General features: G+C 52.4%; 1 protein-coding gene across 1 annotated transcript; it reads left to right on the forward strand.

The window, feature by feature from the left end:
• The first annotated feature begins 96 nt into the window (after positions 1-96).
• NCAN (neurocan) lies at positions 97-25,964 on the forward strand. The gene is made up of 15 exons (XM_045989663.1): positions 97-195; positions 5,294-5,373; positions 6,261-6,674; positions 8,824-8,998; positions 9,112-9,239; positions 9,793-10,086; positions 10,466-11,056; positions 11,251-12,714; positions 16,505-16,621; positions 17,660-17,773; positions 19,148-19,306; positions 20,309-20,391; positions 22,305-22,449; positions 23,197-23,379; positions 23,621-25,964. The coding sequence occupies exons 2-15, from the start codon at positions 5,301-5,303 to the stop codon at positions 23,764-23,766; spliced, it is 4,086 nt and encodes a 1,361-aa protein (XP_045845619.1). The 5' UTR covers positions 97-195; positions 5,294-5,300; the 3' UTR covers positions 23,767-25,964.
• Positions 25,965-26,449: the final 485 nt, after the last annotated feature.

Consider the following 26,449-nt stretch of genomic DNA (forward strand, 5'->3'; position numbering starts at 1 on the left):
CTCTCGCGCAGCGGGAGGCCTCCGGCAGGCAGGGGCGCATGCGCAGAGCAGCCCCGCGGCCCCTTTATAAGAGCTGAAGCGGCTCTGGGGCGAGAGGAGCGCAGGGCGCAGGGCTGGACCCGGCGCGAGCAAGGCGAGCCGGAGCGTCCTTTGTGCCGCGCGACCGCCCCGGGATGCGTTCGAGCTAGGAGTCAGGTGGGGGGGTCCGTCGTGGGGAGGGGGCCGCGTTGGGGGAGAGGTCCTCTCGATTAGAGACAGCACGAGATTGGGGAGGGGGCTGGGATCAGAGAGAAGCCCCCAGAAAAGGGGGGGGCTGAGAGGGGGGAGGGGAGACCCAGGTTGGGGAGAGAACGCAAACTGGGAGGGCGCTTGGGAATATCAGGGGGACTTGGATTTGGGGGTCAATTCCCGGCTTGTCCGGGGAATGCGGAGACAATCCCAAGGTGGGGAGGGGGCAGGACTGGGGGTGGGTCTCAGAAGTGGGGAGGGGACACTGTGAACCAAGGCTAAGGGAGGGCACCCTGACTTTAGAGAGAAGAAGGGGACACCCAGATGCTATATGGGGGCTCCAGAACTGGGCATCCTAGTATCTGAGCCGAGACACCCCAGGATTTTAAGTGGGGATTCCCAATTTGCAGATGAATGGAGGAATCCAGGCTGGACTGCAGCGGGGAGGGGGCCCTCCAGATTAGCCTGAGTATGATGAAAGGGGGTCTTTCCTGAGTATGAACGGCCACAGGAAAGGGGCACCCTACAGTCTCCCTTTTGGCCCAGGTCCTGTCACAACATCCTGATTCAGGGAGGAGGCTCCTGGGGGCTCCTTCCCAAGGTGGTCCCTGTTGTTCCCTCAGATCTGGAGTTGGGGTGGTGTCCCTTCTCTCAGGGAGCACACTGGGTCTCCCAGGTGAATGCTAGGTGTGAGTCAACAAAAGCCCCCAGTTAGGATCCCTAGGACCCATGAGGGGCACCCAGTGCCAAGAGGGGGGCCGCTCCCAGCACCTCCACATCTCACCATGTCCTCACAGAGAGACACAGACTCTTGCCTCACCCCTTTAGTTCAATCTGCCCACAGAGATGCTTGTGGAAGTCCTGGCTTGGTTTGGGGGCATAGGCACTAGAAAGTAGGGGACTGGGACCCCAGGCCCAGCCTAGGAAGGAGCAACCCCCATTTCTGTGCACGGGGCTTTGTTCCTCTCAGCAGCATTAATGGGAGACAGCCAGGATGAAGAGAGGGTTGGCGCTGGGCCCCAGCGGGGGATGTGGGGGAAGGGCAGAGAGGGAGGGGTGGGCAGATCGTGGGACCTCAGAACCCAGCACCTTCGCTGGCTCAGGGACATTCCCAGATGGAAGGTGCCCCCGCCCCAGGAGGTGGGGGTTGCGCGCGCGCATGTGTGTGTGTGTGTGTGTGTGTGTGTGTGTGTGTGTGTGTGTGTCTGTCTACCCCATGCTGAGAGATGTTGTGTGCCCATGGAGGGTCTGGGGTCCTCTGTGACTCTAACGTGACTGAGATTGTGTCTTTGTCAGGAAACTTATGCCGGGGGCCACATCACCAGGTGGCAAAATGATGTGTGCCCACCAGTCACCAAGGCCACATTTATCCAGCCTGGTCTGTGCCAGGGGCTGGCATCACCATGTGTGAGTGTGTGTGAGGAACTGTGTCTGCTGGTATGGCCTCATCGAGGGGTTTATGTGGAGAGCCTGAGACTGTGGGTGTGTGTCTTTGTGCAGAAGACGTGCTGCCTGCCTTGTAAGTGCCCATATTGTCTCTCTTTGTTAATGTCACTGTGAATCCGAGTGTGCGCGTGTGTCTCCCAGGCTCTGAGTCTGGGGTATGTGGCTGCATGTACAGAAAGGGGGTCCTCTCCTTGTGATTGGTGGTGTGGACCCTGAGCATGGGGGTGTAAGATATGGTCTGTGTGCAGAGCTAATGGGGAAACATTGGGGTTCAGGTTCCCAAGGGGCAGCCTGAGATGGTTTATTGAGCCTGGCTTCCGTTCTCCTCTGAGGAGTTCCACGGTCATGCCCATGCTTACGAATATGCCCAGACTCCAAGGCTAGAAACACACATGTGCTCACGGCCCCTGCAGAGGGACACTCGGACCCGCACACCAAGAGACCAGAGTGGGTCTCCTATGCTCCATGCACAGAGCGGCTGCAGACCCGTGCACACATCCATACATCACAGGGCACAAGTTCATATCCTTGCCTGGACACAGCATCCCGACGTGCATCTAGGCACACACAAAACGCCTGCTGGAAATCTCACCCACATTCAGTCCCCACTAAGACAGGAGGTGGGTATGAGGGAAGGATACATACACACACACACACACACACACACACACACTCCTTCCGGGCCGCCCCTCCTCCAAGGCCCCACAGGCCCCTGTTTGCATATGCATGAGGCTTGTGCATTATTCATGAGGGGACGAGCCCCAGACAGCTGTGTAAATGCTCACCTCTGGCTGCTCTGGGGAGGAGGTATTTTAAGAGAAGAGGTGTGAGGGGCGCCTGGGTGGCTCAGTGGGTTAAGGCCTCTGCCTTCGGCTCAGGTCGTGATCCCAGGGTCCTGGGATCGAGCCCCACATCGGGCTCTCTCCCCCATGGGGAGCCTGCTTCCTCCTCTCTCTGCCTGCCTCTCTGCCTAGTTGTGATTTCTCTCTGTCAAATAAATAAAATATTAAAAAAAAAAAAGATTAAAAAAAAAAAAGAGAAGAGGTGTGGGTGTGTGAGGGTGCAAGTGGAGGGAACAGAGTGCATCTGGGAGGGCAAGTGTGCACGTGGGAGGGTGCACCTGAAACTGTCACTGTGTTGGATCACCTCCGTACATTTGTGTGTGTCCACGAGGCTTTGTATACAAAAAGCTGATTTTTAATTTGACATTTCTAGCACGTCACAAGTCTTAGCTTGTTCCATCCTCACCATAACCCTATGAGGTACATGCTGGGTGATCTCCATTTTACAGGTGGGGAGACTGAGGATGATGAAGCAGCCTGTTTAAGGGGTCATACAATGTATGAAAACCAGAGGCAGAGCTTTTTTTTTTCCTGCTTAATCTCTACACCCAATGTGGGGCTTGAACCATTGACCCCAGATCAAGAGTCACATGCTCCTCCAACTGAACTAGCCAGGCACCCCTGGATGTAGTCTGTGCTTTTTTTTTTAAAATATTGTACTATTTTATTTTATTTTTTAATATTTTATTTATTTGACAGAGAGAAATCACAACTAGGCAGAGAGGCAGGCAGAGAGAGAGGAGGAAGCAGGCTCCCTGCGGAGCGAGCCCGATGCGGGGCTCGATCCCAGAACCCCGGGATCATGAGCTGAGCCGAAGGCAGAGGCTTTAACCCACTGAGCCACCCAGGCGCCCTGTAGTCTGTGCTTTTAATCATACTGTGTGTGTGTGTGTGTGTGTGTGTGTGTGTGTGTTCTCTGAACTCACCCCCTCCTAAAGCCGTCTTGGGGCAGGTGCAGCCCAGAGTCCTGCCCCACCCTCTAATACCTTGCCAGGCGTAGAACAGCCATCAGGGGACACCACACTTATTCAAGGTTCCAAGGTGGAGAAATGAGGATAGCCTGGAATGGAGAGAGAAGTTGCTGAGATTTACGGGCTGGTAGTTGGGGACACCATCCTGGGGTCTGGACTCTGCCCTGCTGTGCAGCCTTAGGCAAACCACTAGCCCTCTCTGGGCTGGAGTTGCTGCCAGAAGAAGGCAAGGAGACTTAAGTGGTGTCCCCTCTGGGCAGTGTTTCCTCACTGCCGCCCCAGGGTTCAGCACCACGGATAGGTCCCTGGCTGGCCTCCCAGGAGGGCCTCTGGGATCTGGAAAGGTCGTTGGGGATGGGACTAGCTGTCCTCCACAGCCCCCATTCTGGCTCTATCTACACTCCCTTTCTCGGGTCTATCCTTTTATTGGGGTAAGGGTGCAAAAGCTGGGTTTATAGAGTGTGCTCTAATTTGCCATCTGTCCCCACCTCCTGAGCCCCAGTGAGGGGAGTGGTACAGAGGGTTGGAACACATTGGGGAGGGACTACCTCCCCAGGGTTTCTAGTCTCTGGGAGAATGTGAAACCTGGGAGGGCACTGCTGTGTCCCAGTGCCTGGATTGGGCCTTATGGTTGGCACTCAATAATTGCCCATTTTATGCCGGGAGGACCACAACCCCTGGAGAAGGCTGGACCCACAACTGGAGTTTCTCTGTCGACCGAGGAGGCAGCTTTACTAGGTGGTATGAAGTCAGAAGGAGGTTGGGGTGGGCAGGGGTGAGGCCCCTTCCTCCAGCTGGAACTTGGCAGCTTCTCAAAATTCCCAGAAACCAAGAATAGAATCTTGGCGACAACCAAATCCTGGAATTGAAGCTGAGAATCGTGTCAGTCAGCAAACCCAGATTAAAGGCTGGCATGGAGGCCAGCCTACTGCCAGGACTGGGGACCCCAGGCAGACTGGGACTGACTGCTGCCCTTTAGGAAACCCTAGTCTTATGGGTGAGGCCAACCTGAAAAATGGGATTTTGATCTTGGCTGTGTTAATGTCAATAATAATAATAACAACAGCTCAGGGGAGGCTGGTGGCTTAATTGGAAGAGCATGTGGGTTTTGATCTCACGGTCATGAGTTTGAGTCTTAGGTTAGGTATAGAGATCACCTAAATAAATAATTTTTTAAAATAATAATAATGATAGCTCAAATTTACTCCTTCATGTGAAGCAGTTCTAGGCATTTTATTTATTTATTAGACAGAGAGAGCTAGTGAGTGCACAAGGAAGGGGAATGGCAGGGAGAGGGGAAGCAGGCTCCCCACAAAGCAGGGAACCCAATGTGTGGCCTGATTCCAGGACCCTGGGATCATGACCTGAGCTGAAGGCAGATGCTTAACTGACTGAGCCACCCAGATGCCCCAGTTTCTATGTATCGACTGTATTTATGCATCTGTTCCTTCCAACTACCTGATGTTATCCTTGTCTAACCTACAAAGAAACCAAGGCACAGAGAAGCTAATCTGCTTTCTCCAGGTCACACAGCAAAGAACAGGCAGAGAGATAACCCCAGGTCTGATTCACTCCAGCACGCATGCTTCTGACCGTGAGACTTGTTTGTTGGGATTCTGAAGTCAGCTGGTCTTGGGCTTCGATCCTGGATCAACCCTTGCTTGCTGACTGTGTGACCTTGAGTGACATACTAGCTGCTCTGAGTCCCAGTTTCCAGATGTGTAGAGTGGGGGGACTTGGTCCTTCCACACTGTCTGGGAAGGTTACACTCACTCCCATTCTGCCTATCTCTCCATCTTGTTCCAGGTCCAGGATGGGGGCCACGTCTGTCTGGGCCTCAGGCCTCCTGATGTTCCAGATGCTGCTGTTTGTGGCTGGGGAACAGAGTGAGTGGGCTTGCGGGGTGGGAGAGGTTGGTTTCCGGGGTACTGACAAGATGGGGAAGCTTTTTAACTCTAGAGCCTTCTCCTGCTGGCTCTCTGGCTTGGTCTGGAGAATAAAATGAGAATAGATGAAAAAGGTCTTTGAACAGTCAAAAGCGAAAAAGACACCTGAGAGGTTATTTTTAGTCATTTTTTAGTCATTGCCAGCGGAGGCTGGAGGTTCCTGCCTCTCACTGTTTTGCTGAGATGAGCGGTGAGAATAGTGTAGCGATTGATTAGTGATGCCTGCCATGGGTGGGGCAATTGAAATAAGGTATGTGTGACTCTCCTGGCATCTCCCCAGTGCTGGTTAAAAGCCCAGGCGTTAGAAATGCCTCCTGATTTGTTCTGTGGTCTTAGGCAAGTACAATGATGTGTCTGAGACTCAGTTTCCTCAACTCCCCCGAAACACGATGAGACATGGCTACCTCGGCCTGTGGTTATGAAAATCAAATGAACTGATTGCTGTGTGTAGAGTGTCCATTATCTAGAAGGGACTCCACAAACACAAACATTTCCCTTCTCATGGCTACCTCTTCCTTAACTTTTGGAGCAACTGTGACTGAGAGAAGGACAGCGACTTTCCCATGGCCGCACAGTGAGTCAGTGACAGAGAGTCAAACCCCTGGCAGCCAAGATCTGGTTTTGGGATTTTGGACACTGGATCTGACCCTGTTATACCTCTTCTGCTCACAGGTCTGTGCACATCACAGATCCGCTGACTGTATTAGGACGTTTTAGCACCCTACTCTCTCTGGCTTCAGTCTCTCCATCCATAAAGTAAGGGAAATAACGTTCTCTGCTAGTCCTTGTCTTTGAGTCCTGTCCTCTTTCCACGTTCTCCACTCCAGGCACACAGGACGCCTCTGCTGCTGCCTCTGCCGCCATCGACAAGGGGCTCCACATGCAGAAAGTGGGGTCAGGGTTGGTTCGGGCCGCGCTGGCCGAGCTGGTAGCCTTGCCCTGTCTCTTCACCCTGCGGCCACGGCCAGGTGCAGCCCGAGAAGCCCCTCGGATCAAGTGGACCAAGGTGCGGGCTGCATCGGGCCAGCGTCAGGACTTGCCCATCCTGGTGGCCAAGGACAACGTGGTTCGAGTGGCCAAGGGCTGGCAGGGACGCGTGTCCCTGCCTGCTTACCCCCGGCGCCGGGCCAACGCGACGCTGCTACTGGGACCACTGAAGGCCAGTGACTCTGGGCTCTACCGCTGCCAGGTGGTGAGGGGCATCGAGGATGAGCAGGACCTAGTGCCCCTGGAGGTGACAGGTCAGTTGAGGGCAGGGGAGAGGACAGGGCTGGGAGGGGGGCTGAGCCTGAAGCTCATCCACAGAATGTCACCTTAGAGATCACTCCTTGAACAATGATTCTCTTTCGAGTTTTCTGATAAAGTCCCAAAGAAAAACTTCTCCAGGACTACCCTTTCTATCACACTTCTCTCTTAGCTAAGAGAGAGCAGCTTCTGGCTCAGTCTCTTGTGGACCATAGTATTTTATAGGCTTTTATAACTTTAAGTCCCTTCCATGGTTACCTATTTTCCCATAAGACAGAGTATATTGACTTTCTATTTGAAATAGGAGTACAGATTTACTTTTATAATAAATTTATGTTTTTAATACAATAAGATAAATTTACGTTTTAAAGAGTGAGGTTTTCTTTCTAAAGTCAATTGAAAAAAATATCTTAAGTAAATAACAGTCCTCAAATACCTGTTTAACCCACTCCGGTATTAAATTCCTTCTGTTGAAATATCCTGTGCTTCTCTTTTCCCTGACTGATCAAGGTGAACAAAACAAAAAATTTTTTAGATTATTAAAGCAAAGTCCTAGAACAGGGTGTGGCACAGTTGATGCGTAAAAAGGTAATGGACAAAGGACTCAGTGAATGCGTGTTGTGTGAAAAACATCCTGTGGATGCTTGCTGGGAAGTTGATTTCCCTTAACCTTTGTTGGCCACGGGCAAGTCCCTGCACCCCCAATCTTCCCCCACCCAACAGTGTCTCACTGCATATTTTATGCTGTCAGCCAACTATCCCTTTCCCAAGGCCTTGCTGCTCAAAACGGATAAAGCTTGAAGGAAAATGGTAAATGAGGAAGGAAGTAAATTCCACCTCTGGGCTTGTTCAATCGATTCATTCAATGAAACATTTATTGAGCACCTACCATATGCTAGTCTGGTGCTGGGGATAGAATCATAACTGAGATGCAGCTGTTGCCTTCCAGGGGCTCTGATAAAAGAGAATAAAATGTTTCATTCCTTTGTTTTGCTCAGATATTTCTTTCATCCCTAAATCAGAATTTCAGTCACAGTGAGCCCATGTCACCTCCTCCAGGAAGTCTTCCATGACTCCGTTTCCAGGCTGAGCAAGAAACACTTGCTCTCCCATTGTCACCTCCCATAGCTTCCTCTATCAGTACATATACTTAATCCTCCCCCTTTTTAAAAAAAGATTTTGTTTATTTATTTGACAGAGAGACAGAGTGGGAGAGGGAACACAAACAGGGGGAGTGAGAGAGGGAGAAGCAGGCTTCCTGGCGAGCACAGAGCCCGATGCAGGGCTCCATCCTAGGACACTGGAATCATGACCTGAGCCGAAGGGAGATGCTTAACAACTGAGCTACCCAGGCGCCCCTTAAGATTTTTTTTTTTTAAAGATTTTATTTATTTATTTGACAGAGAGAGAGAGATCACAAGTAGGCAGAGAGGCAGGCAGAGAGAGAGGAGGAAGCAGGCTCCCCGCGGAGCAGAGAGCCCGATGCGGGGCTCGATCCCAGGACCCTGAGACCATGACCTGAGCCGAAGGCAGCGGCTTAATCCACTGAGCCACCCAGGCGCCCCAAGATTTTATTTTTAAGTAATTAAAAATACCCAATGTGGGGCTTGAACTCACAACCCTGAGGTCGAGTTTCCTGCTCAACCAGCTGAGCCAGCCAGGTGCCAGCATGTACTTATTTCTTAAAAGGCAGAATTTCTCACACTCTTCTCCATACCTCCTGTCACTCCCAGGGTCTAAACCTGGCCATGGAGAATGCTATCTTTGAAGCCAGACCATCCTGTATGCGAATTTTGGCTGTGCCTCACACGGGCTGTGTGGAACTGGACATGTCCCTCATCCTCTCTTAGCCTCAGTTTTCTCCTCTGGAAGTGGGGCTAATCATAGTGTTATTATAAGATTTCAATGAAAAAAGCTTATAAATGCTTATCATATGGTAAACCTTTGATAAACTGTAGCCCTTTATGGCCATTTTTATCAGTTTCCCTATAAAAACGGGGCCATATCAGTCTAGCATGGTACGGGGCAGTATAGGGGAGCAGGTCTCTTATTATCAAACCAGGGGAAGGGGCATTCTGCAAGAGGGAGGTCTGTTCTTGAAGATCCCAGCATGAATCAGCCCCTGTCCTGGATGTTCTCCCACAGGTGTTGTGTTCCACTACCGGGCAGCTCAGGATCGCTATGCACTGACATTCGCAGAGGCCCAGGAGGCCTGCCGTCTCAGCTCGGCCACCATTGCAGCCCCACGGCACCTACAGGCCGCCTTTGAAGATGGCTTTGACAACTGTGATGCCGGGTGGCTCTCTGACCGCACCGTTCGGTGAGAGGACACACAGGATCAGGGGACATGGAGACCTAGACCCTGGGGAAAGATGGTCATGGGGGAGCCCCAGGCTCACATATTTGACAGGGACCCCCTCCTTGTCTTGTCAGGTATCCCATCACCCAGTCCCGTCCTGGTTGCTATGGCGACCGTAGCAGCCTTCCCGGGGTGAGGAGCTATGGGAGGCGCGACCCACGGGAACTCTACGATGTGTATTGCTTTGCCCGTGAGCTGGGGGGTAAGTCTGGGGCTGGCAGGACACCCCCACCCCGCTTCCCGGAGCCCTGGTTACCTCCCCAACCCCCATGCGTCCCTAAATCCTTGCCTATCTCTCTTAAGTCTCATCCTTCTCTAAACCTGCAGCCAGTATCTGAACTCACCCTTTTCTGAGCTTTCCTACCCTCCCCCAGACCCTCTCCTTCCCTGTGCCCCTTCCCTCTCTCTGAGACCCCGTCCCTTCTCTGAGCCTCTCCTCCTCCCTGGCCCCTCTCCGTCTTCCTATCGTCCTCTTCCTCTCTGAGCGCCCCCTGGCCAAGCCCCTCCATTACTCTGAAACCCAGCACACTCAAGGGCCTCAGTTACCCTGTTTGTAAAAAGAAGTTAAGGCCCTTCTCTTAGCACTGCATGAGAGGTAAAGACTTGGGTCAGGGTGAGCACAGCTGTGGCTGTCCCCGCCTGGTTTAGCCATCACCCAAACCCGACCAGGCTGGGGTTTAGTGTGGGACCCCCTTACCGGGCTCTGGGGAAGGATCCTCCAGGCCCGCGTGACGTTAGCCCGCGCCTTCCCGCAGGCGAGGTCTTCTACGTGGGCCCTGCCCGCCGCCTGACCCTGGCCGGCGCGCGTGCCCAGTGCCGCCGCCAGGGCGCCGTGCTAGCCTCGGTGGGACAGCTGTACCTGGCCTGGCACGAGGGCCTGGACCAGTGCGACCCGGGCTGGCTGGCCGACGGCAGCGTGCGCTACCCGATCCAGACGCCCCGCCGGCGCTGCGGGGGCCCAGCCCCGGGCGTGCGCACGGTCTACCGTTTTGCCAACCGCACAGGCTTCCCGGCGCCTGGAGAACGCTTCGATGCCTACTGCTTCCGAGGTGCGTTTAAGGGCCCGCCCCGAGGTGACACATCCAGGTCAAGGCCATGCCCCTGGGAGTTTTGCCTTGTAGTGGAGGCGGAGCCCAGATGGAGGAGAGATCTTTGGAAATGAGCTCTGCGATGCGCCATCCCCGGGGTGAAAGCCTGACTGACCTTGACAGTGGGTCCTAGCCTGAACAGTGGGGGGTGATAACTTCGCATCTCCCTCTCTCAGTCTGGGGGAATCCCAGAAACCACTCAGGAGTTTCAGACAGAGGGGCACAGAGAGACAGATACACAGGTCTGTGCTGCAGCATGCTGGAATGGGAGTAGATTTCAGGTATAGAACTTCCCAGCCAGCCCCGGACCTGACACAACCTTTTTGGCTTTCTCCCACAGCTCATCACTCTACACCACATCAACACGGAGACCCAGAGACCCCCTCATCTGGGGATGAGGGGGAGATTCTGTCAGCAGAAGGGCCCCCAACCCAAGAACTGGAGCCGAACATCAGGGAGGAGATGGTCACCCCCGACTTCCAGGAACCCGTAGTGTCCAGTGGGGAGGAAGAGCCTCTGATCCTGGCAGAAAAGCGGGAGTCTCAGGAGACCCCCAGCCCTGCCTCTGGAGGCTTCACGCTAGCCTCAAGGCCCCCCCTGGAGACTGAAGAAGAGTGGCCGAGCACAGTGGCCCCCAGCCCTAGCGGCCCTAGCACTGCAGTGGGCACACACACAGAGGCCACTCCTACTGGCCCCATACCCAGAAGGAGGGGACGCTTTAAAGGGTTAAATGGGCGCCACTTCCAGCAGCAGGAACCCCAGCAAGGCCTAGAGATGGGGCTTGAGGACGGCACCCAGCCCCCGACCCCAGAGGCTGCTGGGAATCACGTGGAGCCTCTGCTGGCCACGGGAGCCACAGAAGCCTCGGGGAAGACCCAGAGCCAAAGCCCCTGGGCCGTGCTGACCAATGAAGTGGATGGGCCTGAAGCTGGTGAGTGGGGCTCAAGGGGGAGGTGGGACCTGCTAGGGGGCGGTCTGAGGGGGACACAGGAAGAGGCTCCACATCCCAGCTGTGGCCCCCGGCCTCACCAAGCCTCAGAAGCCCCCTCTTGCTTGGGCCAAGGGGACTCAACAGAAGGCACCACTGAGAGATAATTCGAATTACTCTTGTTAATATTGTTTCAGGTTTCCCTGGTGGCAGGAGCCCCCCAGACCCCTGGCTGTGGCCCCCAACTGCTGTACCACCTAGCATCCCAGGCCCCAGCAGTGTCCTTGGCCTGAAGCTAGAGGAAGCCAAGGGCCCCATTGTGAGGCCAGCCATTCCTGACCTGCCCTGGTCCCCCTCAGAGGCCACTGCCCTGGAAACCAGCCCCTCAGAAGGCCCCAGCACTGCCTCCTGGGGGGTGTCCCCTATGGTCTCTTCCCCAGACTTCCCTGTCATGGCCATGCTTCGTGCTCCGAAACTGTGGCTACATTCACACCCTACGCCCCTCCCCACGCAGGCCGACAGGGTCAAGGGACAGAGTGAGGTCATGGCCACTGGTCCACCCTCTCCTGCCTCAGAGACTGAGGCTGTCCCCCAGGACCCCATCCACCCAGAGGAGCATTCCCTGTCCCTTTCCTCAGTCCCGACAGGACAGAGTAGAGAGACCGCATCCCCGACAGTTGGCAGCCACCAAGCCGGACGTGCAGTAGCTTCTTCGCAGACAGCGGCAGACACGCAAGCCGGAGCCAGTCCTGACTTTGGAGAAATGGGGGAGAGCCACCCTACTGGGTTCAGCAAAACTGAGCTCCCCAGGTCCAGTCCACAAGCTTCTGTGGACAGGAATGTGGCAGACGATTTCTATCCTGCCGAGATAGCCACTGAGCCCCCAGAAGTGAGAGACAGCTCGGGGCCTGAGTCTGGGGTCTTCAACACAGCGGAAAGCCCCAGGTCCAGTTCTCAGGCCATCATGGACGAGGCACAGGGCACCTGGCCCTCACTGCACGCTGGTAGGCTGGACTCCCGCTCCCCATCGGCGCCCTCAGGGGGCCCCAGAGTCTTCTTGATTCCTGGGGTCACTCCAAGTTCGGAGCCTTGGGCCCCTATAAATGGAGAAGCCATGTTGGACCCCACAGATTCCACAACCACACTGGATTCCAGTGATGCTGGTGGGATTTGGGAACCTGGATCCCACGTAGTTGAGGGAGCCCAAAGCCCTACCTTGAGCCCTCAAGTGGCTGTGGAGTCAAGCATGGCGATGTCCCCCTGGTCCCTGGACCAGGGGGACAAAGTTGGGGCCCTGGCCATGTCCACAGTGGTCTCCTCAAGCTCCCAACCCCATCCAGAGCCAGAGGGCCAGATTGTGACCCCGGGAACACTGGGAGCCTCGGCCCCTTCACATGAGGGCAACCCTCCAGAGGAGCTGGTTTTTCCTTCTTGGACACCAACGGCAGCCAGCGTGGACAAGCCTGCCTCAGTTTCCTCAGGAGCGCCTACAATGCCGGGGGACTCCCCCAGCACCCTTCCGCCTGCCTCCCTGGGCCCAGAGGAATTCGAGCTGGAGGTCCTGACAGGGAGCCCAGGTGTGGAGGGCTTCTGGGAAGAGGCAGCGAGTGGAGAAGAGCCGACCCTGCCAGGGACCCCTGCAAATGCGAGTGCAGAGGAGGGTGAGTTCAAAGCTTGTGACTTCATCTAGCCCACTGTGGTCATGGCTGAGGGGCAAGAGGCCAGGGAGCTCAGCGCTGGGAAGGGAGGGTTATTCCCGGGGACCCAGCGAGGAGGTGTGGCAGGAAGGGCCTTTTGTTCAAGTGGGAATTGAAAGTAGGATTCAGCAGTGTGGATCGTGGGGGCCCTTGAGCCACAGGGAAAATGGGTACTGGGAAGAGGCAGGAGGGGTGGGCATCACCCCCACTTTATAGAGACCAAAATAAGACTTAGGGAAGTATGTCTGCTTCCTAGTGAGTAGCCAGACTTCAGTCAGAGCCCAAGTCTGTGGAAGCCTTAACCTCTCTCTGCCCGGGGGAGTCCAGAGAAAGTCAAATGCCTGGTTCTCCTGGGCCTAGTCGGCCCGCCAGCTCAGCCAGCAAATGCTGGCTTTTTTTTTTTTTTTTTCCTTTTTGGTTAATTGAGGTTTAAAAAAAAAGCAGCAGCAGCTAATTAAAAGACACTTTTTCTGAGTTGCAAAACACTCTTATTAACACAACTGGTTTTACACTTGCTCCTTTTTTTTGAAGGCCGAGTGTGGCCGTGCTGCAGATAGCAGAGGCAGGGTTCCATCTTCCACCACCCCACCTCCCCGGTCACCCCTGGGCGGTGTCCAGGATAGCATCCCCTTTTCTCCGATGCCCAAGAGGCAAGCGGACTCTGGGCAGGGGCACAAGCCTACTCAAGGGCTGAGGCTTATCGGCGCTTGTTGCTTGCTTGGCTTGTTCCGGGGCCTTTTTTTTTTTTTTAACCTTTCTTTTTAGGATCAAATGATTTTTTTTTTAAGATTTTATTTATTTATTTGACACAGAGAGAGAGATCTCAAGGAGACAGAGAAGCATGCAGGGAGGTGGGTGGGGAGCAGGCTCCCTGCTGAGTAGAAAGTCTGATGTGGGGCTCGATCCAAGAACCCTGGGATCATGACCTGAGCTGAAGGCAGAGGCTTAACCCACTGAGCCACCCAAGCGCCCCTTGTTTTGAGGTCTTTACTGGAATCAGCTTGGTCCATCCTTATAATGTCCGTGTGGAACAAGTCCTAGCATGATCCTCACTTTACAGATGGAGAGACGGAGGCACAGGGAAGTCAGGTAGCTTCAGCCGAATCATGCCACTGAGGAGAGCGTAAATGCTAAGATTTGAATCCAGGCCTTTGGACAACAGTGTGTCCTGGACATTAGGTCGCATGGTGCATATTTCATTGGTATCAGGAACAAACACCCGAGGTCTTGGGGAAGGGGTGAGCTCACCCAGGGAAGGAGCAGAGACTGATGGCGTGGGATAGGCAGACGGAAGGAGGCCCAAAGCCAGAGGAGCTAGAGAAGGGGTTGCTCAGAGAGGCAGGAGGGGGAAATCATGGATAGGGGTGCTCAGGAAAGGGCTTTGGGTGGAGCCCCCCAACACCATAGTTGCGTCTGTCTTGGACTCTGCTGGGTTCTTGGCTCCAGACTGAAGCCAGTGGCAGCCTGGGTAGAGAGAGGCAGCCAGCGCTGGGGGAGACCCAAGCGCCTACCCACCCGCCCGCTTGTAGCAGAAATGCTAATGAAGCCAAAAATAAACGCAGCACCAGTGAGCGACTGAGTCACCGCCAGCCCGTGGGTAGGTGTCGGCAGCTCGGGGCACCTGGCGGGGCTCACGCGTCCCAGCGCCCGGCAGCCCCATGCGTGTGCACACACGTGCTGGGATGGTAACAGGGACGGATCCATCCAGCCACAGGCCCCTCAGGCCATCCACGGGGGTACATGCCACCACCCCGCGGACAAGCATGGGTGTCTGTGAGTGACAGAAGGGCCAGCAGCTACTTGCATTCAGTTAACAAGCAATTAGTGAGTGCTGTGTTTCAGGCCCCATCTGGAGACCAAGTCCCTTGTCCCCTGGAAGCTGACGTTCTAGGGCAGCATTCTAGAACTTTAAAATGGTAGAAATGTTCCAGAGCTGTGCTGTCTAACATGGTAGCAACCAGCCACGTGGGCTTCCTGAGTCCTTGCAATGTGGTTCGTGTGACTGAGAAACTGTGTTTTTACTTTTATTCCATTTTAATTTGAACTTGAATGACTATATGTGGCTGCCATGTGGAGCGTCAGTTCTCTGGGGGAAGACACAGACCAGTAATGATGACCCCAGTAAATAAGCAAATTATACGGGAGGTTAGAAAGTGATATGGGCAAAAGAGAAAAATAAAGCAAAGGGTGGGGTATCCCAGTGGGAGTTTTCTCATAGTGGACAGGGGGAGTCAGAAAGACCTCTCCAACCACATGAAATCTGAACAAGCCGGAAGAAGGTGAGGCAAGAGCCATGCAGAGATCGAGAGGAAGAGCATTCCAGGCAGAGGGAATAACCTGGACAAAGGCAGACCCCTGCCTGGCATGTAGGAGGAACAGCAAGGCTAGAGTGGCTAGAACAGAATGAGCGAGGGGAAGAAAGGAGGAGGTGGGGCAGGGAGAGGTTGGGAAAAATCACACAGAGCCCTGTGGGCTGCAGTGAGGACTTTGGCTTTTCCTCTGAGGGTAATGGGGAGCCATGGAGGGACCTGGGCAGAGGAGGGATGTGACCTGACTCAGGTTACATAGGCTCTCTCTGGCGACTATGGGGAGAACAGCCTATGGAGGGTGATGGCAGAGATCAGGCCAGGGAGGAAGCCAGCTGGTTATTACCATCTCAGTTTCTTGGGAGGCTTTGGACCAGGAAAAACAGAAGCGAATTCTAGATTTTAGGGGCCAGAGAGAGGCCCTTAAACTTCCAGAACCTTGGAGGCCAGACTTGGTCCTTATGCTGTTCTGCTGTGTGACTTTAAGCCAGTCCCCGCTCTTCTCTGGGTGATGGCTCTAGTGTCTGCAGTAGAAGATGGGAGGTTGGCCTGGGATAGGATGAGAACTCCTGCTCTGCCCCTACCAGGCCCCAGGGGGGAGACCACCCACCAAGGCATCTGGATCTCAGAGAAGCCAAGGGGAGACTCAGCTGCCTCCAGGGAAACCCAGCTGATGGGGGGAAATGGTGGGCGAGGGAGAAAGGACGCATATTCCTCACTGCCCTGTGAGTGCCCAGTCCATACCGAACAATGCTGAGACTCTTCAAGATGCCTCAGGTTGATATAGACAGAGCCAGACACGACATTATGGTCGTGACGGGGAGAGGGATGAAGTTTTGATTTCTATCTTGTAGATGAGGCAACTGAAATTCAGAGAAGTAATTTGTCCAGGGTCCCTAGTGAGTGGCAGAGCCAGGGATTGAACTAACCTGATTCCAGAGCCTGTGGTTAGAACTACTATAATCCACCACCTCTCTGTAGGATAACCACTGAGGTTGCATCAAAAAAGATTGAGCCACCAGAATGAGGGAGGTGATGATTCCCACTATTGCCAGTGCTGCTTATACCCCACTTGGAACCTTATGTCCACCTCTGTGCTCCAAACTGGGAGAAGTATGATGACCACTAGGGCATGCCTCAAAGAGAGGGACAGGTCAGAGAGGGACTTACACCCACATTCCAGGAGACTTCCAAAAAGAAGCTTCAGGAAGCCCATTCCCATTCAGTCAGTGTGCATAAGCAGAGTGGCCCACTGATGCTCTGGGCAGTTCCTGAGGGGAGTAAGCTCCTCATCACAGGAGCATGTAAGAGGAGATCGGTAGCTGCCTACTGGAAGTTATAGAGGGGACTCCCTGGAGAGGGTTTTTTGGGAGTCTTAGGTCTAGCTTCTGGGAAAGCAGGCAACATGGCGGCCTACCTCCTCTCCACACTGCCTGTCCCTTCTGCAGCTGTCTTGGATCCGTGCGAGAACAACCCTTGCCTGCATGGGGGCACCTGTAAGGCCAACGGTACCATGTACGGTTGTAGCTGTGACCAGGGCTTCGCCGGGGAGAACTGTGAGATTGGTGAGTGCCCCAGACTCAGGATGGGAACCTGGACTTGCTTGAATCTGAGCCCTGGGGTCGACCCCAGCGGACATCCCCAGGAGGACTCAGGGATAAAAAAAAGGCTGACTTCAGAAGCTCCCTCCCCTCTCCCTCTCCTCGGAGCCAATGAATAAGCCCCAATTTGCTGAACCAGCACCAAACAGCTGAGCTCTTGTCCTGGGGACCAGGGCTCAGGTGTGCTGCCTCACATTGCTATCAGGCAGGGATGAGAGGGGAAGATAAACGATAAGGCTCGGACTCCTCCCAGATCCGAGGGGGGTCCTTCTGAGCCCTAAAGCTCAACACAGTAAATAGGAAAAATTACGAAATTTTAACAACAAATATAAATGCTATCAGTCTTGACCTCTGCGCACTACCTCATCGACTTCACAACCACACTAATTACAGAATTATAACAATAAACATAAGCAGTGTGATTTCTTGAGCTCTTTCACCGACCGTCCACTTACAATCACCCTTGAGAAGGTGCTCTTTTCATCACCACTTTGCAAAAATTAAAGAGTCCCAGGGAGGGGAAGTGACTTGCCCAAGGTATACAAATCCCAGGCCCTGTCTACACAGGAGTTAGGAGAGCTCAAATGATAGCAAGCTCCACCTACAAACAGCGTCCTGCCTCGGCTTGTGTCCTTGCAAATGCTGTGGATCTCGGTTTCCCTAAGTTCCGCATTCTGGAAAGACCCTCCATCTTTGACATTCTGTGACTCTGGTTGCCAGAGCATTACCTTCACTGTTCCAAAGTCCAGTGGAACATTCCACACACACCCTGGCCCTCAGCTGGCCCAGTGGCATCTGCTCTCATTAATGCTAATTCATGTTAATTGCGTGGGGTTCCTCCCCTTGACCTCCAGAGTCCTTGGGCCAGCTGTGCAGACCACACCGTTGGTTCGCTCTGGCCCAGGACGGATGGTAGGATCATGACCTCATCTTCTGCCTGGTTCCTTTTGGGGCCTGGGAGCCAAGGGGAGGCCGACCTCTGACTCTGTCCCACCCCTCCAGATATTGATGACTGTGTCTCCAGCCCCTGTGAGAACGGAGGCACCTGCATTGACGAGGTGAACACATTCGTCTGCCTTTGCCTCCCCAGCTATGGGGGCAGCCTCTGCGAGAAAGGTGAGTCTCTCCCAAGACCCTGGAAATAGTACCAAGGAGTGGGTCTGGGGGCAGCCATGCGTGCCCCTCCCGTGCTTCAGGTCTCCATCTCTGCTTCTGTGGCCGTGGGTTGAACAGATGACCAGTTGTCGTTTGCAGATGAAACTCACATAACATAGAATTAACCTTAGAGTGTACAATTCAGTGGCATTTGGTACATTCACAATGTTGTGCAACGACCACCTCTAGCCATTTCCAAGACATTTTTGTCACCCCGAAAGGGAATCCTGTATCCGTGAGCAGTCACTCCCCATCCTCATCTCTCAGCCCCTGGCAGCCACTGATCTCCTTTCTATCTCTATGGATTTGCCTGTTCTAGACGTTTCATATAAATGGAATCCCGCACTGTGTGTCATTTTGTGTCTGCCTTCTTTTGCTCAGCATGTTTTCAAAATGCATCTACATTGTCGTGTGAATCAGGGCTCCATTCCTTTTTATGGCTGAGTAATATTCCATTGTAGGGATCGACCACATTCTCCTTATCTGTTCATCACTTAGTAGCTATTTGGGTTAGTCCCCCCCCCCCCCCCCCCGTGGTTAATATGAAGAGTGCCACTGTGAGCATTCATGTGTAAGTTTTTGTTTGGACACCAGTTTCCTTTCCTCTCACCTCATTCTTTTTGGTTACACCTGGCTGGAATGGCTGGGTCACTATGTTCCATGAACACAGCAATGCTGTGTTCAACATTTGGAGGAACTGCTAGGCTGTTTCCCGCAGTGGCTGCCCCCATTTTACATTCCCACTGGCAATGTACGAGAGTGCCAGTTTCTCCACATCCTCGCCAACACTTGGTGTTTCCCTTTTTATTTATTTATTTATTTATTTATTTAATTTTATTTTAGCCCTCCTAGTGGGTATGAGGTGGTGTCCCATGATGATTCTGGTTTGCATTTCCTAATGGCTAATGATGTTGAGCATCTTTTCATGTGTTTATTGGCCATTTGTATAGCTCTTTGGAAAAAATGTCTATCTGAGCCTTTTGGCAGGAGAGAAATTTTAGGACGTCCTAAGATCCATTTCCCGAGTTCCCCGGGGCCACACAGCATGTGCGGCTCAATCAGAGAAGGAGACGTCAGAGTTGGGATGAGAGGGGTGGGTGTAAAGATCTCCAGTTGAATCTCTTCCTGCAACAGAGAAGTGAATATGGGAGGGGAGAAATGACCAAGGTGGGGGGAGGGCAGAGCCTCTGGGGATGGGGACAGGAAGAGGGGTGATCTGGCCCCACAGTAACCTTGGGTTTTGTCCTCTCTCTGGCCCACGGGCTGTGCTCATGGCCAGGAGGGCGGGGCTTGGCCCAAGGTCAGTCTCCCTCACACTCCCATCCCACCTCCCAGACACGGAGGGCTGTGACCACGGCTGGCACAAGTTCCAAGGCCACTGCTACCGCTACTTCGCCCATCGACGGGCGTGGGAGGACGCCGAGAGGGACTGCCGCCGTCGGGCTGGCCATCTGACCAGCATCCACTCACCTGAGGAACACAGCTTCATTAACAGTAGGGACCCTGGGGTGGGCAGGGTGGCCCTTGCTCTCCCTTTGCCAGGGCATCCCCTAGGGTCCTGAAGACACTACCTGTCTGAAGCTATGTGCATTCATGCCGGCCCTGACCCCTTGAATTCACGTGTCCGTTTATCCACTCGTCATTCCATTTATTCACTTCATTCATTCATTCACCAAAAATTTACTGAGTATGTGCTGGCACCGTTCCAGGCGCTGGGACACAACGGTGAGTGAGACACAGATTCTCCTGTCTTCAGGGATTGACGTTCTTGCGGGGGCTATAGGCAAACAAGTAACTATCTAATTAAATAAGTCTGTACTACAATTTAGCTAGTCCTGAGTGCACAAATGACAAAACAGAGCCAGGGGAAAGAGGGCAATGAAGAGGCATCTGTGGTGTGGGGGATGAAATGAGGACGGAGCTCTGCAGAAATCTAGAAAAAGAGCATTGCATCAATTAAATCTGGCGTTTATTGATTTATTCATTATCCCCGTGCCATTTGCTCATCCATCCAATTATTCATTCCCCCATCCCCTCCTCTGTTAATTCCTTCATTTGTTCATTCCCTGGTTCCCTCATTGTTGTTGTTGTTTTCCCCCTGCACCGTAATCAAACACATGCTTATCCTCGCTGACAGTCAGTGACTAATGCCCTCACTTGGTCACATGCCTGCCCTGTCCGACTCCACTGCTGGTTCTCCTATCCCTTACTCTCCTTTTCCGCAGAGATCTGACGCGTCTCTGTTTATTCCTTCTTCTGGCTGTTTGTTTAAGCCACAGATCATGGCAAGACTGGAGCTTAATCCTGGCTTTTTTCATGCTTCCCTCCCCCTCCCATTCTCCTCTGTGTGGGAAGCGAGGAGCGGGAGCAAGCCCACACAGAGGCTGGGGGAAGGGCTGGGCTCCTCCCTTCCCACACCTTCCACCACTCCTCCAGCCCACATCTCAGGCTGGGGGAGGGGTGGGCACCCAGCCCTCAGGATGCCCCACCTCGCAGGCTTTGGGCGTGAAAACACGTGGATCGGCCTGAATGACAGGATCGTGGAGAGGGATTTCCAGTGGACGGACAACACGGGGCTGGTGAGTGGCAGGAGCCAGGCTTGGGTCTCCCTAGGACAGTGGGATGGGTAGGAGCTACATGGGCTCTGTGCTCTGGCCTGACTTTACCCTCTCGTGCAGATCCACCAGACGTCCTTATGGCTCTGAGATTCTCAAGTTGGTTGGCAAAGGAGCTTCAGCAAAGCCCCAAATAACCCTTGACTTCCCAGCCCTGTAAACATCTGGTCTACCCAGTGGCTGAAGTTAGAAACCTAGGACCGGGGCCTGAGGCCTTCTCTTGCTCACGACCCTGTCCTCCAGCCACGGACTCTAAGATATTCCGACTGCCCTACAGCCTCCCTTATCACTCACTGGGACCCCTCCAGCAGCCCCCCAACCCCATCCCCAACACACTCGCTACCCACACTCCTGCCCCCCCCACCTGGCAGCCAGGAGAACTTTTTTGAACAATTGTGGTGAAGTTCACATAATATAAAATTAATCATTTTAAAGCTTCCTTTTTTACATTTTTTATTTAAGTCATCACACCCAGTGCGGGGCTGGACCTCACAACCCGGAGAGCAAGCGTCGCATGCTCTTCTGACTGAGCCAGCCAGCTGCCCCCCAGATCGATCATTTTAAAGTGTATAATTCAGTGGTATTTAGTACCTTCACAGTGTTATGCACCCGTGACCTCCGTCTGGTTCGAGGATGTTTTCATCATCCCAAATGGAAAACCTATATACACGGGGACCATCTAAAAATCACGCATCAGATCACGATTCTCCCTGCTTCGAGTCCTCTCAGGCTCTCTGTTGTTCTCGAGATAAAAGGCCACCTCTTCCTGCTGTGGAAAACAGTCTGGCGGTCCCTTAAAAAGTTAAAGTCACACAGGATTGCCTCATGACCCAGAAACTTCACTCCTAGGGAGATACCCCAAAGAAATGAAAGCAGGTACTCAAACAGACGTTTGGACCCTCATGTGCACAGCAACACTATTTACAATAGCCAAAAGATGGAAACAACCGAATGTCCGTCAGCAGATGAATGGGTGAACAAAATACCGTCCATCCATGTGATGAACACTGTTCAGATACTAAGCGGAGACGTGGTACAATGGGGATGAAACTTGAAAATATTATGCTTAATGAAACAAGCCAGGCATAAGAAGGCCACCTATTGTATGACGTATGATTCTATTTACGTGAAATATCTAAAATAGGCAAATTCGTAGAGACAGAACATAGATCAGTGGTTGCCTGGGGCTTGGGACAGGGCCGAATGGGGAGTGATTGCTAATAGGACAGAGTTTCTGTCTGAAGGGATGACAAAATCCTGGGGATAGATAGTGATGAGAGTTGTACAACGTTGTGAATCGTATTAATGCCAATGAAATGGACACTTAAAAATGGATAAAATGGTAAATTTTATGTGATACGTAGTATACTCGGTTTAAAAGAATCCAACTCCTCTGCTGCAAAAACTGGCCCTTTGTCCCCTATTGACCACACCCCAACTCCATCTAACAGCTCCCGCCCACTGGCCTCCGTTCTGTTCCTCAAACAGGATAAGCTCTGTCCTGCCTCTGGGCCTTTGCACTAGCTCTTCTCTCTGCTAGGAATTCTGTTCCCTGCCATTTCTATCCTTGAGTCTTCAGCTATCCCCTTGCCTCCTCAGGGAATCCCTCTGAGACCTTTGTTTAGCTATTCATGTAACAGTAACCCATGTGGAAAACAGACTGTCAGGGAGAAAGGAAGGAGGTAGGAGGGCCGAGGAAGAAGGCACTGCCGCCTCTTGGCCAAAGGAAGGGTGGCTCCGAGTATAGCAGAGGCCACTGTCAGGCAGAGTGGCGCCCATTGTGTAAATCAAAACACCGAGTCCTTAAAAGTTTGACCAGGGGAGTCCTGCGCTAGGCAGTGACAGAGCCTGAGTCCCTCTCTTCCTTACTCCCGCAGCAATATGAGAACTGGCGGGAGAACCAGCCTGACAATTTCTTCGCGGGCGGGGAGGACTGCGTGGTGATGGTTGCACATGAGAGCGGGCGCTGGAACGACGTTCCCTGCAACTACAACCTCCCATACGTCTGTAAGAAGGGAACAGGTATGCTGCTACTCGCCCCACCGCTTCTCTCCTGCCTCTCACACTCACTGGTTCTTTGTTTTATTTCCATTTTTGTAAGTGTAAGTCAGCCCTGCCCACTTTTCACTACAGCACTGTGTGAGAGTGACCGTTTTTTCCCACTTTGGCCAACTCTGTGTGTTCTCCAACTCTTTGTTCTTTGTTCATCTGAGAGGGGAAAAAAATAGTATCTACTTGTTATGGTCGTTTGCATGTCTTTAAGCATGAGAATAACCAGCTGTTCCTATGTCAATAAGCTATTTGTATATGTTTATTTTTCTTTGAAAATAGTTCATGTCCTTTGCATAACTTTCTATAGGTGTGTTGGTCTTATTGATTTGTAAGAGCTCTTTACATATTAAGAGAACACTTGGAAGCATTCTCATGTCCACCTATCTCTGATACTTTTGTTTATTCTTACTTGTGTTTCTTTGCCAGTTTTCGTGTCCTTTCTTCTTTTCATTTGCTCAGGTTTATTCTTGTCTCCCACCTCCTTCTCTGCCATCATGCATAAGAACTGAGGAGGGTGGGATGTGTCCAGGAGGTTTCTGTCCCTAAGGAGCTCCTGGTTTGGATAGAGGAGACAGACACAGTCACATCCAGCTGGAGAGGTCACAGCTGGGCAAAGGGCAGGATTTTGCTGAGGGGTGTATTATACCCCAAAAGAGAGGAAACCAGTTCAGCCCCAGATGTGGCCACTTCCCTAACTGGTGGTTCCTCTGTCTCCAGTGCTTTGTGGTCCCCCTCCGGCAGTGCAGAATGCCTCACCCATTGGTGCTCGCAAGGCCAAGTATAATGTCCATGCCACTGTACGGTACCAGTGTGATGAAGGATTTACCCAGCACCATGTGGCCATAATTCGATGCCGGAGCAATGGCAAGTGGGACCAGCCCCAAATCATCTGTACCAAACGTAAGTGGCTGTCCCCAGACACCCCAACACAGGTTTCCAGCTATTTGTAGTTTCCAATCACAACAGCTTATTACTACACATGTTGATCTGCCTGGTAATACAGCCCTGCAGATAAGTGGGAACTTACCAGCCTGCCTGGTGTTTCCTTCATTTCTCCTCCGCCTGGAAAGGCTCGCTGCATCAGGCCACCCTCCTCTCACCACCTCTTGCCACTTCCTTGTCCTCCCTCATTTCCCCGCAGCCAGACGGTCCCATCGGATGCGGCGACACCATCACCACCACCAGCACCATCACCAGCATCACCACCACAAATCGCGCAAGGAGCGCAGAAAACACAAGAAACACCCAGTGGAGGACTGGGAGAAGGAAGAAGGGAATTTCTGCTGAGAAACCAGGCAAAAGGAAGCACAACCCCCTTCCCACACCTTCTCTGGAGCCTTCACCTGGGGAGACAGAGCCCAGAGAAAAACAAGAGCGTCTGGAAGCCCCTGTGCCCCAAACCACATCCCGCCCCCATAACCCTTTGTAAAAAACTACTCTCTCCTCTTTCTTATATACACAAGGTCCACTTGGCAGGCAAAGCCAGGTATCTGAAAAGTCAGTTCTAGTCAGGCTGAACTCTGGGAGCATCTCCCAGTGGAGGGAAGCACAATCAGCAAAGATCATTCTTTGCACTGGTTAAGTTTTTTGTTGGCGAGGCTGACTACCAGTTGTTGAATAAGGCTTTGATGAGGGTGCAAGGGTATATATTTGGATTCACACTAAGGAATTGCTTATCACACCAGACATGCAGGCTTAGTAAACCATCAGATGTCCTAAAGGCGGGCTGGAGCTTTTAGTTAAGGTCGTTGGCTTTGGGAGTTGAAAGTTGAACTTGACAGCTGCTCTTCCTCCACCCTGGACTTCAGCCCAAGTTCCATCTTTGGTCTTGGGGGATAAATGGAGTGTGGAACTCCAACGTACTGAATTTTAGATGTTTTAGAACAACCTCCTCTGTGCCCTCAGAGTTGGGGGTCAGTATAGTCAGAGCAATATATGGGCAATGGAGGGAAGGTGTATTGCTTACCCTCCCAGGTCGAGTCCAATGCTGAGATTTGGTGGTTCTGTATGTGTGGTGAATCTCTCTCACACACACAGAAGAGAGGATGTTTAGGGCTTGATGAGCCCAGATTTCTTCCCCCTCCATCTCTCAGGGAGACAAAGAACCTCCTTCCTGGACCAAGGAGGTGCCAAGTTTTCTAGCTCAGTGCCCATACCCATCCCTCAAGAGACATCGGTAGTGCCCCTGCCCTGGGTCCCACGCCTATTCCTGCCCCATCCCTATCTCCATTCATTGCCTGGCGGACTAGAAACGCTTAAAACTTGAAGTAGTGACATCTACCTGCAGTCATGTTGTAGAGAAATGCACAGTGTTAAAACCGAAACACACACACACACACATTTTTCTCTCATCGTTTAAAAAAATCTTTTAAGTGGGAAAGAACTGACTGAATCTGTTCCCCCAAATCTGCAACCTGTAAAAGAACTTACCAAGCCAAAGGCCAGGATTCAGCTCCCTGACCTCTGGCAGGAGAACCCACACCTTATCCTCCATGTTTTGTCCGCTCTCAACTCCTCTACTCTGGGCAAAATCTGTGGATTTGTGTTAAAAACCACAGTGGAGAATGGTCCTCTGCAGGAAAGAAAAATAAGCAAACATATGGTCCAAGGGTTCCATAGAGAAAGAAACGTGTTCATTGAGCCTGTATTCCTCCTGGGAAATAATACAATACTGTGGAGTCTACACTGAGCTAAAGACACACACTGTCTCCTTGAATCTTCTCAGCAGCCCGGTGATTTGGGAACCATTATTTCCTCATTTTATACATGACAAAACTGAGGCTCAGATAAGAAAAATGCACTGGTTTGAAGTCACAGCCAAGATGGGAGCAAGGATTTGGTGCAGCCACTGTGACTCCAAACACTGCCCTTTCCTTTGGGGAGAAAGAGTTGAAATATAATCGCCCTCTCTCACATACGTGGCAGACTTAGGATAAGACTGAGAAGTGCAAACTAGACCCTTGTCCTTGCCCATGGTTGTCAGTCTTCCCTGCTGTAGACATTATCCACTGTTCCACCTTATAGTCATAGAGAAAGCCCAGGGATGTACATTTGCCTTCTTGCTTTGATAATTTTTTTTTGTTTAAAAATATAATAACACATCTTCAGTAATTCATGTCATAAAATAATTTTCCTTTTGGGGGTGGTGCTGGGGATGCAACTTTTTTTTGGGGGGGGTCTTGGTTTATGCTCCCTGCCCTTGACCCCTTTAGTCCCTTGCTCTGCCTCCATCCCAGCTCCGTGGTGGGAGGGGGCTCTGGTCTTTTCTAAAGTGGGTGGTTTGTCTTTTAGTCTTTCCCTTTGGGATGTGCGTGTGTGTTTGCGTGTGCCGCGTGTGTGGCATGCGTGTGTGTGTGCGCGTGTGAACAGCTTCAGGTTCTGCTGGTTTTGCTGTGAGCTGCAGTGTTCTGTGGGTCTGTGGTATCTGACACTGTGGACATTAATGTACTTCTTGGACATTTTAATAAAATTTTTTAACAGTTCAACCTGCCTGTTACCTCCTGGGACCTTTCTTCATTTATTCACTCAGCAAGTACTTACTGAGCAACTGTTATGAGCCGTGTACTGTGCTGGGAGCTGGGGAGACAATGGTGAACAAGACAGACATGGCCCCTGGGAGGTGGTCAAGGAAGGCTTCCTAGAGGAGGTGAATGGAATCTAAAGGAGGAATAGTGTTTACTAGATGAGAAGAGGAAGAAAGGAAGACAATTTCAGGCAGAGGGAAGAGCAAAGGCAAACATCCTCTTGCAGAAAGGACATCGGTTATTTGAGAAACAGCAAGGAATCTACAGTGGCTGGAGCAGAGTGGTAGAGGTAGACAGTGGAAGGAAATGGGGTCAGAGATGCAGAAGATGGACAACTCAGACCATAGAGGCTACAGTGAGGAGTTTAGGTTTTATTTAAAAAGCAATAGTGGCAGGGGCGCCTGGATGGTTAAGCATCTGCCTTCGGCTTGGGTCATGGTCTTGGG

Source organism: Meles meles, chromosome 20 (genome assembly GCF_922984935.1).
Source record: "Meles meles chromosome 20, mMelMel3.1 paternal haplotype, whole genome shotgun sequence".
NCBI classification, from domain to species: domain Eukaryota; kingdom Metazoa; phylum Chordata; class Mammalia; order Carnivora; family Mustelidae; genus Meles; species Meles meles.

Coding starts and splice junctions, on each gene's coding strand:
- NCAN (XM_045989663.1), top strand. CDS start 5,301: ATGGGGGCCACGTCTGTCTGGGCCTCAGGCCTCCTGATGTTCCAGATG. Junction 9,240..9,792: donor CTTTGCCCGTGAGCTGGGGG/GTAAGTCTGGGG, acceptor GCCTTCCCGCAG/GCGAGGTCTTCTACGTGGGC. Junction 22,450..23,196: donor CGTCTGTAAGAAGGGAACAG/GTATGCTGCTAC, acceptor CTCTGTCTCCAG/TGCTTTGTGGTCCCCCTCCG.